Source organism: Empidonax traillii, unplaced genomic scaffold (assembly GCF_003031625.1).
Source record: "Empidonax traillii isolate 1590-97213 ecotype Southwest subspecies unplaced genomic scaffold, ASM303162v1 scaffold593:size397357, whole genome shotgun sequence".
NCBI classification, from domain to species: Eukaryota; Metazoa; Chordata; class Aves; order Passeriformes; family Tyrannidae; genus Empidonax; species Empidonax traillii.
This window is the reverse complement of record NW_020955786.1, coordinates 62,966-78,547: the sequence shown is the minus strand read 5'-3', so window position 1 is coordinate 78,547 and position 15,582 is coordinate 62,966. Positions and strand designations below refer to the sequence as shown.

Genomic DNA, 15,582 nt, shown 5'->3' with positions numbered 1-15,582 from the left:
TCACACTTTGAGTGCTTATGTAGATCATAGAGCCAGAACCAGAAATCAATAGCCCAATTTTTATCCTGTGTGGATTTCTTAGATCCAGGGAGACATACCTTTTTTCCCATTAAAGAAATCAATTTAGTGGTTATATTTTTCAGACAAAAACCATTATTTATTCATGAAAGCCCAGGGCATCCCTGGGCTACTTAAGAAGTCACAAAATTTGAAGTAAAATAGTTGTGTAATTCAGAATTGAGAAGTGGCTTAACAGTTCTATTAAAACTAAAATTGTCTACCAGGCTTGCAAGGCTTTAGTTGTCTCCCACCCTCACAAAGCTAGTGAAGTATCTCTCTCCTAAAAGAAACAGAATAATTTGCTCCAAACTCCTATTTTCCCGTTATAAGACAGAGCTGCTACCTTTTCTGCAGATTTCCTTGCAGATACTTGTTTGCCCTGTGTGGACAGCACCGTGCAGTGCAGACAGAAGCCTGGCTGTGCCTTCCAGCCCCGGGCCCTGGGCAGGTGGAAGGGCAGAAGTGGAAGGGCTCTGGAGGGCTGCACAGAGCCCCATCTCCTCTGGAAGACCTCCCTCACTGGACAGCTTAAATGAAATATTATTCAGAGACTGAGCTTTTTAAATGAGAACCTTTCTTACCCTGTTCTCCCCATCTTTTCCTTCTCCACTGCTGCCCTTTCAAACAGGTAATCAGGAGCTCCCAGCAGAACGTGAATCCCTCCAGGAAGCGGCTCTGGGAGGACCTTCACCTGCAGAGCTGTGGTGCTCTGAGCTCGCCTGGTGCCTTCCCACGCAGGGCCCGCCTGTCCCGGAGTTCCCAGCGGGACCGGCCCCACAGTTTGATTGGAGTCTGCAGGGAGACCATCCTTTGATAACTTCCCAGGTACGTGGCTCCAGGGAGACCATCCTTTGATAACTTCCCAGGTACGTGGCTCCAGCAGAGGAGTGTGGAAGAAACCACAACTGGGACAAATACAAGTAGTGGAGGACTTAAAAAGGAAAAAAGTGTCTTCCCTTGGAATACCACTTCTTTCCAACAGCAGGATGAGAACAGCTGTTTTTCTGAATGTAAATTTCAGCCTTGATTTTTGCAAAATTTTAATTGATTTATTAGTTAAGTCATAACAAGTGTTTTCCCAACCAGAAATGCGTTTGTCACTGTACTTAGGGAAATGCTGCTGATGCTGCCCAGCATTTCTGGAACACCACTGCAAACCCACCAGAGACTGGCCGTACAACTTAAAAGTTGTATTTACTTCATGTACCTCAAAGTGTTTTAACTCTTGTCAGTGTTTCAATAAAAAGTATTTCTGGACTTTGCTTTTTCAACAGCTGATTTGGATAGGAATGTAAAGGGGATCCACACACACATAACAGTGCTGCTTCTAAGCCATTTTCCCACCGTCCTTCATTTCAGACTAACTGATCTGTCTGATTAAAACTCCTCTCCCCACCCCCCAGTGTTGCCCTTTTAACCCCCAGGAATGGCTGCCGTTTATTTTTGCGTTGTTCCGAATGCTGGTGAGTTCATTCCTGCAGCAGTCCCTGGGACTGGGAACTGCTGTTTCATTACTCTGCTGTGTGGCCAAAAGATGCATTAGGGAAGGAGACTTTGAAATTCTGCATTTCCAAAAAGCGCCTTTCACAAACTTTTTGCCAACACCAAGGGACAGCAATTTAGATGATTTTTTATCTAGCAGAGCCTTGAATGTTTTTTCAAAAAAATTTTTACTCCAGTTAGTAGTTTTTGACAATTTTACTGCTAAAACATGTCCTTGTGGTTTTGCTGTGTTTATGATTCATTTAACACTGATCTTAAAAAAAATATCAAAAAGTAAATGTCATCAACACTAATTTGATTACCAGCATAAACACAGGTCTGCCAGCAACGTCTTCCAGTGCAAGCTTCATCCTGGCTCTCTCAGAGGAAACTGGAAAGGCCTTAAACCAAAGGTTCTCATAAAGAACCTACCCCAGGTTGGTGTTTCAGGGGGTTAATTGTTTTGCAGCAGTGCTTGTCAGCAGCGTTACCTTCCATCTGAGCTTTAATCTTATACTGGTCTCATTTGTGTCACTCTGAGCTGGGCAGACATCCTGTGAAAAGGTCACAAAGGAATGTAGCTGAAGATGGGTAGTTTTAAGTTTTATAGAATCATCCATTTTAATGTATTTTAATTAGAGCACGCTCCTGCATTGATGTGAAGTTACAGTGACATCCAGTGGCAACAAGGTTTGCTGATTGAAAGCATCTACTCTCAAGATAATAATGATATCCAAATTCCTAATTCAAGAGATGAATTCCCTTTTAAAAATTAACCTGTGACCTTTGCAACTGCACTTAGATTAAAGAATTAAATGAATCTTCTACTTGGATTTTTTTACTACGTAAACTTACACAACAAACAGAATAAGCAAGCTTCCTTTCTTATTTCAGATTTATTAATGATAGGTTAATTCTTTCCTAAGGTCAGTTGCATGCAACACACTACTCCTCAAAGTACAGTCATCTAAAGCTCTTTAGTTACTGCATGGTAAGGCTTCTTAAGTCACAGTGTATTTTCTTCAAGGCCTTGGCCGAAAGGAAAAAAATTCGACAAAGTTACACCAATGAACATTTATCTCAGAAGGAATACAACTTTACTACTAGGTTTGTTATCTACACACATTCTAATACTGCTGATGGTGCTAGGTTATTTGTCAAAACAATTTACATTCAGAACACATTGCCTTAGGAATTAGAATGCTTTATAAAAGACAGAAACAGGTAAGCATGGCTTTCCCATTTGAGCTACTATGAACAAAAAAGTAATATGCAAAAATTAAAGGAAAAAAAACCCCAGCCCAACACATACAGTACACAACCTGTGCAATAAGTTATCCATGAAATAACTCTGTTAAATCATAAAATCACAAGCATTAAAAATAAATATGTATCTAAATAAATATTTTGATTTTAATCTTGTGGCAATTATTCTTTATTTAGCATATGAAACACTTGTTACATGTTTATGTTCACACCTTGCCAAACAGGTTACACTTGTCATAACAATACCAAGTACTACAGTGGTTTTCTTTACATGAGAATCTAAAAGGTTGAACTGCACGCATTCCCTTCCACTGAAATACCACCTATTCAGCACCAGTTTTAAAATTATGCAAAGTCATCAGTATTGGACCACTTTATGGGACTGGGATTTTTTTTTAACTTGAGGCAGCCAGAACTTTCTCTAATTGCTTCTCTTTGCCATTTCCTGCAGTCTCATTCATCAAATATTCACATTCACTGTGTTATCAAACAAGACAGACATACATCACTCCACGTAAAGGTTACAAATAAATATGTTCTAACTTCCATGAGAAAAGGATTTAGAAGATGTTGCAAAATACTTCAGTGTTTACAAAGATTTTTGTCAGTGATTATTGTCCTGGACCATCCTTCTCAACACTTTTTGTCATAGAAATAGAAAGGAGAGAAGCAAAGCCACCTGTGTGTTCCTTGTTCTGGAGTCCTCAGGTCAGCTTCCAGCCTTTCATTCATACAAAATACAAAATTCTCTTCAGCTGTGACAGCTTCAGCTTGGATGGAAAATGCTAAATGTACAGTGGGGTCTCCTGCCCGGTTAGAAGCCTGAACATGGCTGCTGGCATAGTCTTCATGTGTATCTGTCAATTGATTACACACAAATTAACACCGTTGTTACTCGTTTAACATCATCCATGAGGCCCCATTTCTCTCCTTGTGCTCTAAGTGCTTTTTTTGTCCTGGTTTCTACAGATGTGAGTGTTACCAGAGTTTCTAGTTCAAAGTTCTCTGATTTCAAGGTGTTAGTTCACTGTCTTTGCTTTTTTGTGGGGGTATTTTTATTATTTATTGATGACAGTGACAGGATGCAACGCTCTGTGACACATAAACACTTTCTATTGTTACACCCTACTCCAATAACAACCCTTAAGGAAGCAGCAGCACAAACCTCTCTGAAAACTCATTCTGTTGTTCTGATATTAACTGAACTTAGGTTTTTATTCTACCCTCCTTCCCTGTGGGAATGTCATTTCAGAAGGATTTTCTCCTGACTGGAATATGATCCTCTGAACACAAAACATGGACTTTACCACCTGATGTTTAAATGCCAACCAAAGGTTTGGTGGAACTGGTTCTCTTGGGGCTCCTGTACTTCAGTTCCTTCTGCCAGGAGTGCTGGGATTTTACAGATGAAGGGGTTTAGGCTCAGTTAATCGGGGTTCTGTCAGGACTGTACTAAGGCTGTGAGTACCCACCAGACAAGAGGAAGGAAAGGACACGACTGACTGATAATGTGGACCCTCACCAGCCATGTGCTGCCCTGACATCATCTTCTCTTCATGCTGTAAAACAGTGCCATGCTGTCCTCTTCTGTTTGGTGGAGATCACACAGCAGAGAGGACAGAAAGGTGAGTGGTGAGAGGGGCACTTTTGCTCCTGGCAACCTGCACATGCCTGGTATTATTTTTCCACTATCACTTTCCACAAGGAAACCACCTTGCTTTAATTTTTGGCAGAGGAACTCGTGGGAGATCTGGCCAGGGCTGTGTATGAGACTACCACTACACTCAGAAGGGATTTTCATAACCTGGGGGATCTTGCTCATTTGTTGCTGATTTCTCTAGAAAAAGAGAAATCTTTCTCTGGAAAGAGGTGTCTTGGCTTATTCCCACAGTAAGTCTGGACATTAAATAATTAAAATGTATTATCAATTTATATCTCTCAGCCCTTTGAATTTCAATTTATTTTTATGGCAGATACTGTAGGGATAAACCAAGAGACATTTCATAGCCAACATGCTTGAGTGATTTATTCTTTTAATCAACTGGTTTAATTCAAACAGTAGGTTGAAGGCACAGAATCATGCCAGGAGCTTTTGAAAATGAATGGAAAAAAGTGCAGTGAATGTGCATCTAATTGTTAAATAAAATGTTTGGTTTGTTGTTCCTCCTTAGGGCCTAACTGAGGGGCTAGTTTTAAGGCTATGTTAAGACACTCTTTTCAACTGAAATATACATTTTCCCACCTATTTTAATTCCTTGATGAAATATTTGCCTCCTTACCTCTCCTACTGAATTGGACAGTGCTTGCACGATCTTCTCGTGAGCCGTAGCAACGACGCTTTGGCCGTTGATCTCGATGATGCGATGGCCCACCCTGACCCCTCCCCTCTCTGCTATCCCACCTCGCATCAAGCTGCTGATCTGCCAAGAGAAAGCAAAGTTTACTGAACCTCAGAGATAGCGTAATGGAACAGTTACTGGGAATTAATCCCTTAGGAGTGGGGACACCATAAGGATTCCAAAAGATGCTTGTGGAAAGTATTCATCAATACTGTGAGTCTTTAAATGCTGGGCTGATGGTTTGTCAAGGTTTGGGTTATTTTCAGGATTTCTGCTAATTACAGTTTCCATTTTCATTCTCTTGGGCTGAGAACATAAAAGTATCACAGTGACACAGGTGGCAGCCACGCAATAGTGGGGAAAAGTTTTATCCACTGCCAGACCAGGAGAAGAAAGTGATTTAAAAATATTTCTGACTGTATACTGGAAAATATAAAAAGTGATAAAGTAAAATCTAATCTACAACAGCAGTTTTTTTCACATGGAAAAAAACCTCTGACATAAAGTTTAATCCTTAACCCTGCACAAATGCTAGTTTAGGCTGAAGGAAGCTGGCATACAGACACTCTGTCCTGAAAGCTGGCATCTGTCACAGGGGTCACAAAGATATTAGGAAGGTACAAGGAAAGATCTATTTCAAAGATCTAAAGAAGAAATTCCTTATGATGAGGGTGGGCAGGCCCTGGCACAGGGTGCCCAGGGAAACTGTGGCTGCCCCTGGATCCCTGGGAGTGTCCAAGGCCAGGTTGGACGGGGCTGATGGAAGGTGTCCTTGCCCAGGGCAGGGGGTGGAACAAGCTCATCTTCACAGTCCCTTTCAACCCAAACCTTTCTGTGAGTCTCTGCAATGTGCAGATTGTGTTTGTTTGTACAGGCTGTCCTCAATAGACAATTATGCCCTCCTGTTTCTGCGCCTCTGCAGAATGGAAGGGGCTCTGCCCCCCAGGGTCACGCTTTGCTCCCCAGCACGCAGTGCTGCAGCCACAGGAGCTCTGCCAGCTGAGGGGCCAGGAAAGAACTGCACACAAGTGTTGAATTTCATGCCCTGCACAACAGGGGAATAATTCTACAAGGAGAGTTACATTCACCACACAAAAGTCCCAGCAGACACTGCTACTTAAATCACTCTGGGGTTGCAATGTGTGTAAGGTGCAGGCAGAAAGAAAAATCTCATTCCAGTCCAGGGAATTTACCAGACTGTTCCCTCCTCAGCAGCAGGATCCTCCCTGGCACTGTGTGTGGGACACTGGACAGCTGTGAATTCACAGAAAGGGCTGCTCAGTCACTTGAGATGACTAAAGCTCATGCATCACATAAGGCATACAATCTCTGGAACCAAGCAGAGTTTAGCAGTGCTGAGATTTACCTTTTGTTTACCGAGAAAAAACTATTCTTGGAGGGCAAGAAATGAGTGCTGGAGCACCCAATAATGGCTGTTCCTGCAGTTACTGTCAATGGTTAGAATTATATGCCAAGAATTCTGATTTGTGATCTGGTCATTTGCTCAGAGCTAAATACAAGCATGGTAAGATGTGGCTTGTGTCCCAGTGAGCTGGGAATCTAATTCAGAAGCACGGGATGTGGGGAGATGGCCAATCTGGGATGTACTGAAGGTGAAGCATTTTCTACAGTTGACTGGAATCCTTTTCTGTACGTCACTAGTTTTCTTGAAATTCCTCTTCACAAATAACAATGCTATAAAAAATGAAATCCCTCTTTACTCCAAGTTCAGACTGATATGGGGAGTGAAAATATATAGTTATTCTTCATTTATAAAAAGCCTTTCTCAGCGTTCAGGAAAAAAACATTCCTCCTGCAGTGAGATTTATCTGCACTGTGCAATCTCCAGTGGCTGAGTGTTACCTGCTTTGGTTCTTCAAGTGTTTCTGATGGGCTCCCATGGATAGAGGCACCATCAGACCCTTCACAGAACTGTGTCTGGAGTTTCACTCACATACAACATGTTTTGCAGGTAGTCTACCTGCTAATCGTACACCTGACGAGACACATGGTACTACAGAGATCTTCTCTTCCACAGCAAGCTCAGTTCAGCTCCCTGGAACAGCAGTTTGCTCCTTGCTGTGGGGATTGTGTGCAGTAATCAGGAAGGACAAAAGCAGCATGTACCAAAAGAAACACTGTAAATACATTTGCAAGGAGCCAACTCAGAGCAACCTTAAATGTTTTGTCTCCAGCCAGTGGAGCTCATGGCACATCAGGCTGACAAGTTTAAACTGGGCAGTACCACTAAGTAAATATGATTTTAATCAGCCAGGACTCTTTAACGTGCTCTGTTTGTTGAACATGGCAACAGCTGTAATATTATTAGATAAAGCAAGACAGATCTGGATCTTCTTGTAAGCAAGAGTCTACCCTCTACTGACTGTGTAAACTGAAGGAAATAAAAATAAAAATAAAAATTAAAAAAAAAAAAATGTTTAAACCACACTGGTTCAATCTGTTCCACTATTACAGATTTGCAGTGTCTTAGACAAGCTGCAAAACATCAGATGGAAAATTCAGTAGCTTCACAGTTTTGTTGCAACTGTCCATCGTGTAGCAAAGCATCAAGTAGTGCTGGGCAAACTGTTTATCCTCTGTAAATGCCTTTACCATAATCTATTAAACCAGGTTTCTCCTCATCTCCCTCCTATATCATGCTATTTAACCCCTGTACATTTTTCCACAGTTTAAATTATAATAAACAAAGGCAGGGAAGAAGGAACAAACTGTTGTGTCAAGTTTTATCTAGTTTTACTGTATTTTAGATAGAATTGTGCTAGGCCAGGGACAGGGAAGATGTGCTTCTTAGAGAAAGAAGATCTCAGTCTGAGAGCTGGACTGAGAACTGGTACTTTATCAGCATTACAAATATAACCAGCAGTACACAGATTTTTCACAGCCTAGGGAATGTGATACAAGATGACCACTTGTATTTAAGCAACATCATTTTAAAAGAAGTGTAGCATAATGATTTTCAGAAGGTGGCTGATAGGTCATCTTATGTTCACCTCCCCATCCACAACAGTCATACTTGTTTCATATGTATGCACTATGTTTCTTTTCCTTAATATTTTACTGTTCAAATTCTAGAGTCTTTTTTATAACTATGCAACAAAATTACATCAGTAACTTTCAAGAACCAGTAAGAGAATTTGCATCACTAGTACAAGAGGAATTTTGCAAAATTACCATTCTGGTTTATGCTTTGTGCTATTCCCTAACTAGAACTTCCAAAAGCTGGCACTGCCAGTGCTCCATGGAGCACAACTTCAGGCTTTGCATTGATTAAACTGTACCCAACACAGAAAAACCAGTCACCTGCAGCAGCCTAGTGTCTGCAGCTGCCTGACATCCTGTGCAGGCAGAGCCAGCGCAGGCAGTGCTGCTGCGTGTGCAGGTCATTTACGGCCCCTCCCTGACACCACAGCTGTACCCCCTGTGCAGATGAGACAGGCAGGGTGAACAAGCTGCTCTCAGGATGCACAGCTGCATGGATAATGAGCTAATGGCATACCAGTGAGAGACATTTAATCATATCCACGCTGGCAAGCCATTTATTTCTTTGCTGTGCTAATGCTGAGCCAATGAAAAATAACGATATTATCATTTCTGAATCCTATCCCAATTTGTAACAATTGCTGGCAATTACAAAACTGCTTTTAAGAAGTTCAGTGCCCAACTGCAAGAGAGTGGCTTTGCAGAGCCATATTTTCACACGTTAAGTAAGAGGAAGGATTTTACAGGCTCAGATGCTTGTCTATATAGCAGCCTAATAAAAGATGTTAATCTCCACTTGTGGTTCACTGATTTTTATATTCAAACACAGACTTTTCATAAAGGGAATGCATTACAAGGGTTTTTTCTCTTCCAGCTGAAAATTATTTTTATGCAGAATTTAGTGAACTTTATATTGGGTGTCATCTAAATGTCACTCATTTACCTGGAATTAATGATGGTCCTCCAGTGTGGTGACTAAGACAAAGCCAGTAGATGGAGCACACTAGGACAGAAAACAACCAGAGTCTGCAGAATTTACTGAACTGAGACTCCAGTTAGGTAGGAGCTGATTAGCTGGGACAAGATGAATAGACTGTGTCACAGACTCCTTTCATCCTTCTTACACCAAGACTTGGGATTTGCTAACACAGAGTGAACTACCAGCAATAACCACACCCACTTCATATACACATGATTATGCACAGGCAGAGGGGACAAAAATACACCACACACCTGATTTTTCTCCACTCCCACACATGACACTACTCTAAACCTCCATTTCTAAAGGGTGTTAACCTGGGGTAGGTGTCACTCTGGAGTGCTCCCAGCTGCACCAAGACCTGTAATGCTGTTCTTTACACCAATCTCTGCTGACCACAAGGTGAGATGGGATCTCAGGTCAGCACACTAAGGTACAGTAATAACTTAGAGATGGCCAGAGCTGAAACCCCCTCCTGAGCCATCTGTTTGCTCAGGTGCAGTAAGACCCACAAACCACATCCTGTACAGTTACCTGCTGCTCTTCCAAGAGTGGCAAACAGAAATCTGGCAACTCCAACTGATGAGTTTCACGGACAGGGGAGCAGAGCCCACAGTGCTTTGGGAGGTGGTTTTCTGTGGGAGCAGCTGCACTATTTTTTTTTTCTAGACTGGAGGAAGATGAGCTGGTGATGGTCCTGCACTCCAGACAATCTCTAATGCTCATCTCAGCCCCCAGAAAGGCCAGTGACTGCCTGAGCCTGCTGAGTGGGGAGTTTGCTTTGGAAAGAGATTGGAGAAGGGCTTGGGAAGGAAGAGCTGCAAGAGGAGGGTCCTGAGCTGCACAGGGTAAGTCTTACCTGCCACATTTGTTCTCCTGTTTTCTGCTGTCATTACAGGGAAGCTGCAGCATGCACAGAAGGGGTACCTGGGCCACAACCTATGCAATTACTCGTAGTGAGAGGTGGTTAGTTTTAACAAGAGAAGGTCACAATTACATTCCCTTGCCTACTACCTTGTGCTCCAAATAAATTATGTACAGCAGAAGAAAAATTAAAAGTCTTAGTGAGTGTGTGCTGAAATTTAAAAAAAAAAAGAAACAGGATCAGAGCTAAGATTAGAATGTCTCAATTGTAAAAACATGCTCCAGCCTAACTTTTCCTTGCAACTCTGGCACACTAATAACAGTTACACATGAATTAGCTGATCCACATGTTGCACCAAACAATCTGGACTATAAATCTTGTGGCTCTGTTATACAGGAAAATCCCTCAAGAATGTTCTTCCTGTGTTGTCCATTTGGGTTCTATTACTCAGAGATGTGATTATAAGATATCTATATAAATAAAGGGATCACAACATAAGAGGGGAGATTGTGCACAATTTTTTTCAGTACTTCAGTGTGCTTCTTGAAAGGGAAAAACAAAGGAAAGGGGAAAAAACCAAAGCAGTGACTGAACAGAGAAACTTACAATTCCATTCTGTACGCTGAAGCCCAGCTGGTATTTTAAGTCTGGCCGTTTTATGAGGACAGTTGTAACAGGAGGACAGCTGACAATGTTCAGCTTGACTTGTGTTTGATTCTTGAGCCCCTGTGACATATTCCAAAAGTTAGTCTTCCTGAAATGGATCTTAATTTGCTCTCATTTGTGATTTCCTAATTGCAAGAATGTAAAGCAGCTAATCTTAAAGGCAGAACAGCTAGAGCTAGTAGAAATTTGTTGTTAATTTAAGAGATAGATTTCTCTTATTTATTTCCCAAGATATTCGCCCTCCCAAAAAATCAAAATTTCGCCTTTAATTACTACAGAAATTTGAAGAAGGTTTTCAAGAAAAACTAAAACTGACTACTGCTTCCCCTTCACTGGCACCTGGCTAATTAATCTCCTGCTGCTGCTCTTGGTAAATATGCACAGACATCAGATTTAGTCTCCATGACTAAAGATAATGCATTCTGAGATTCCATTGTGTCTGGGCAATCTTCATAAACTCACTTGATCAGTGCTGCAGTTTACCAGCCTCCATCCACTTTATCTGCATGGAGCCCAAGAAAGCAGAGGAGATTTTAACCCTCAGATTTTATTCTGGAGGCTGTGGGGAAGCCTGAAGCTTTGAACACAGCCAAGTAACTTAACTGAGGCAGACCTGGCCTTTTTCTTATAGCCCAGTAAGAAAGCTGCAGTTGTACTCTCCAGCCCTAAATTTCTGTACATTATCACTCCTGAATCTCCATTTTTAATTCTGGTTGTTTTTTAATTACAGATTACTGGGGTTTTTGCAGTGATATGAAAGACCACCTGCTGGATCTCGTCAGAAGGTTCTGTTTCTAATGGCTTACAATCTACAGATAAAGTTGTGAATTCAGGGGTACCTTTATGATCCCTTGGCATGTTGCAAGAGGTAGGCCAACTAAACTGGTACCATTAATGGACATAATTTGGTCTCCAATGCTTAGTTTTCCTGAGCGGGCAGCAGGGCCTCCATTCATCATGTTAGCCAGGATAACGGTGGGCAGAATGGATCCCCATCCAGATTCCACAATCACTACCCCAAGAATTTCTCCCTTCTGTTTTTCTATCTGGAGCTGCAATTAAAAAGAAAAAAAAAATTTTTTTGCTTTGATTTGTCTAAATTTGAGCATGACTATCTCTGTTCCTGAATAACATCTGCAAATCACAAAACAGACTCCATTCTCTGTAGCAGGACTTCACAAACATTGTTAAAACTGTGCAGCACATAAATACCTATTTCTTTCCAGGGTTATACTAATTTGTTGGAGGTCCTATAGGTCCTTATGATAAGTAGAACACATATTGGTTAACTCTCTAGAAGTGATGGAACTGGATAGCAAGGGAACAAAAGCTGCAGAAGTTTCTGCCCCTGGACCCTGCAGCCAGAGGAATGTCTGCAGCAGTTACAGAAGTGGAGTAAGGGTTTCCCTAGAGAACACACTCTTTAACAAAATACTGGGAATTATTTTCTTTCAAATGTGGAAGGACAGGGACACCCCTACTTACAGGAATTATGATGGCCAGCTGTCTTTTGTTGAGACTACTGATTAAGGCTTTGAACCAACCAGCATCCCACAGCTCTGTCGTCTCTCTGGATATCAATGCTTGGGTAAAACATAAAATCACCTTGCACTGTGTACTGGGAACAGCAGAGCTTATCTACATCACATGTAAATATACTTTATTACCCTTCTGATCAATGGAAAGAGAAAGGCCCTGAAAATGAAAACACGAAATTCTAATAACTTATAAAGCTGAGACTTGTAGCAATAGTACTGATGAAGCCACACATCTTAAAATTCTAACACTGTCCTAATAATGCCAAGAATGACAAAAAAATGGATCAATCTGAAATGAAATTCCAAAATCAGTTTACCTCTTTGCAGTTTTCTGAGTTGGAGAAGTGTATGAGATCATCATTGTACATCTCCTGGGTATTGATGATGTCACTGTATTCTTTCTGACTGAGATCCTCTGGGTTGATCCCATTGGCTCTTAGGAACTCCTGGTAAGCCACACTGAAAGCCTGACCGATGGACTGAGCAATCAGCTGTGCCTGCAGTGGAGAACAAGGCACAGCTCAGACAAAGGGTGGAGAAACAGTTTACCACAGAAACCACGAGAAACCAGGGGAGGGACTGCAATTGAAAACACTCAAAATAAAGGATTCTGCAAAGCTTCTGCATTAGCATGGATATAAAGTCACTTCAAGGTCTGTTGTATGGAAAGAATCCATTACATCCAAAATCAGATTGCAAACTCCATTGCAAAGCCTGCTGATCTCCTCCATCAGTGTGTTTCAGCAGCAAGCAGCCATATGCTGTCCATGTACTCCTTCCAATCAACACTGCAGAGTGCTGGCCTTGGGCCAATATGGAGCAGAGCTCATGGACAGGACTGTCACAAAGCCTGCTCCTGAGCACAGTCTGTGCAGGAGTGAGCAGAGAAGGGGTGCTCTGCTTTCACAAGCCTTGTGCACTGATGGTTTTAGCTGCTGTGTCACCTGCTGTTTCTGCACCTTGGTTTTATAGGACTGGAAACGCTGCTCCAACAGAACCCTCTGCTCTCCTATTCCCAGCAAAGCAGTTCTGCCCCTCCTTACCCACTGCACCTCCAGAACAGCCATTCCATTGACACCTCACTGGCAACGTCAGGGATGATTTCAGGAGTGCAGCCAGAGCCATGATTAGTGCTTGCTACTGTTGAGAACACCTTCCCAAAATACCCCATCTTTCTTAAATTTTGGAGCACTTATCTGCACATTCCACTAGATGGCAAGAGAATACAGAGCCACAGAGTAGAGCTCAGGAAAAGGAATCTCTACTCCAGTTTTTCCACACCTGAATTATTTTTTCCCCTATTTGAGTTTACTGCAGCCACACTGACTTTTGTATATTTGTGGGGTTTGGGTACTGAATTCTGTCATCCAGGGATATGAGTAAGTCCTAGTGACAGGAGAAGTTAATTGCATCTTACAATGGAACTCCAGGAAAACATTACTAATCAAACCCTTATTCTGGCAATGCAACACACCTTCTTAGACAGTAGGTACATGCCAAATGCATTACAAATGCATAGGGTTTTCTGGACAGCATTAGAAATGGGTATCTTCTTACAATCTACTGATCAGGTATGTTCTTTGATGCTAAAAGATGGTCTTCTTATTTCATTTGTGCTGCAGTACACAAAAGCACCAATAGATCTGACTGGAAAATGATTTTAGGAAATCAAGGACATAAATAGCTTAGCAAGTCACAAATTGTTTTTTCATCTTTTAAAACATGTTTTCAAATCTTATCACTATAGCAAGAGGTTTGTGGTAATGGTGGCACAGGAATAATCCAGAACTTTTTCATATCATTTCATTGTTAAAGTTTATCGACAGTCCTTATTGACTTCTTTGACCCCCAGTGCCACTGCTCTCTCTGTACTTGGTCCTTTGCATCTGCCTCCATTCTACATTCTCACAACCAGCATCTCCACATGTCACACTTTATTCTGTTGCTGCTACTAACAGCTGGTTCTCACATCTTCATTTCATCTGTACCTCCAAGGGCTTGTGACTGCTTAGGAGAGTCCTCAGCATCATGCACAACTTAGAGATAATGGAATTAGCTGCTTGAATAGGCCACCCCAGCAGAGCAGTGGCAGAGCTGAGATAACGAGGTCTCAGAACAACCCAGTCTGGCACTCTAACCTTTATACAATTCCATTTCTCCTTCACAGGCTTAATTACTTTAATGAAAATGATTGCTCAGCTCAAAAATACGCAACCTGTGAGTTGCTATCTGAACCACAGAACTCAATTATTTTTAAATGGTATGACAGAAATGATACTTAAATCTGTTCCCATATAATAATGATGAGAAATGTTTAGTACTGCCTCTTACTGTCAAGTTAGAAACAGACAACAAATTTTGCTCTTTGTTTTACTAAGCTTAGTATATTTTTCCAAAAATGTTTTAGGCTGAAGTCCCCAGGTCTCCCACTTCAGACACAAGTATCTACTTTGCTACAAAAGCAAACCTGGATATATAACAGCAGTAAAGCAAGGTCACCTTCCTTTGCCACAAGAGGACTGGGATGGTGCATCAGGGCTTTTTCCCAGCGGTGAAACAGGAGGAACAGCAGAGATGTACAGAACTCTACTGCAACCACTACATCTGCAATCCTGCTTTGAGAATGGCTCCAGGTTCTTTTACCTTTTAGTATTTCTGATGCAAATGAAAATACACAGGTCCTTATGTGCCAACCTGCTGGACTAAGGGCAGGGTCACCTAATCCAGGATGAATGAACAATCTGACATCCCATAAATTAATTCTGACTTCAGAGATTCTCTATATGACATATGGCATTCAAATAAATTTAATTCCATTGACTTACATCCTCTGATTCAAAGACGTGGCAAATCATCTTGTACTGCTTCTTCCCTTCCTGGGCCCCAGGTGTGGTCTCGATGCAGTCCTGGGAAGCCGACCTGGGCATGCGGCGCCGCGCCATGAGGACCACGATGTTGCCGATGTCGGCGATGTATGAGATGGTGCGCAGCGCGTGGTCCATCATCGTCTCCTGCAGGGACAACCAGAGTGGGTTCCTGCTGCTCTGCAAACACTGCACCTTCCCTCTCCCTTATGGCCTGTTGCCTGAGAACGACAGAAGCTTCAGAAGCCCTTTCTGTGGGCCCAGAGCTGATATGCCCTGTGCAGCCGATGGGCCTGAGCTCCCATGGACAGTGTGTGGCTGTTCATGGCTGCAGTGGAAGTGTTGCCCTGAGCTCCCATGGAAGGTGTGTGTGTGGCTGTTCATGGCTGCAGTGGAAGTGTTGCCCTGAGCTCCCTGTGCAAGGTGTGTGGCTGTTCATGGCTGCAGTGGAAGTGTTGCCCTGAGCTCCCATGGAAGGTGTGTGTGTGGCTGTTCATGGCTGCAGTGGAAGTGTTGCCCCAGG

At 42.2% G+C, this 15,582-nt stretch overlaps 2 protein-coding genes across 6 annotated transcripts in view; one reads left to right on the top strand and one right to left on the bottom strand.

Moving 5' to 3' along the window:
* The window catches only part of FAM189A1 (family with sequence similarity 189 member A1), a 90,193-nt gene extending 87,234 nt beyond the window's left edge, over positions 1-2,959 (top strand). For 2 of the 3 annotated variants that reach the window (XM_027898356.1, XM_027898358.1), the window contains 2 exons: positions 689-885; positions 927-2,959. In XM_027898356.1, coding sequence (XP_027754157.1) covers positions 689-874 — 186 coding nt within the window. In that variant the 3' untranslated portion in view covers positions 875-885; positions 927-2,959. Of the gene's footprint in view, positions 1-688; positions 902-926 lie in introns of all 3 variants that reach the window. The other variant, XM_027898357.1, reaches the window with a different exon arrangement.
* APBA2 (amyloid beta precursor protein binding family A member 2) overlaps positions 1,748-15,582 on the bottom strand; it is a 32,892-nt gene continuing 19,057 nt past the window's right edge. For 2 of the 3 annotated variants that reach the window (XM_027898354.1, XM_027898355.1), the window contains 6 exons: positions 15,021-15,206; positions 12,513-12,692; positions 11,497-11,709; positions 10,598-10,717; positions 5,088-5,228; positions 1,748-3,665 (listed from right to left, as the gene is read on the bottom strand). In XM_027898354.1, coding sequence (XP_027754155.1) covers positions 3,594-3,665; positions 5,088-5,228; positions 10,598-10,717; positions 11,497-11,709; positions 12,513-12,692; positions 15,021-15,206 — 912 coding nt within the window. In that variant the 3' untranslated portion in view covers positions 1,748-3,593. The remainder of the gene's footprint in view (positions 3,666-5,087; positions 5,229-10,597; positions 10,718-11,496; positions 11,710-12,512; positions 12,693-15,020; positions 15,207-15,582) is intronic. The other variant, XR_003572832.1, reaches the window with a different exon arrangement.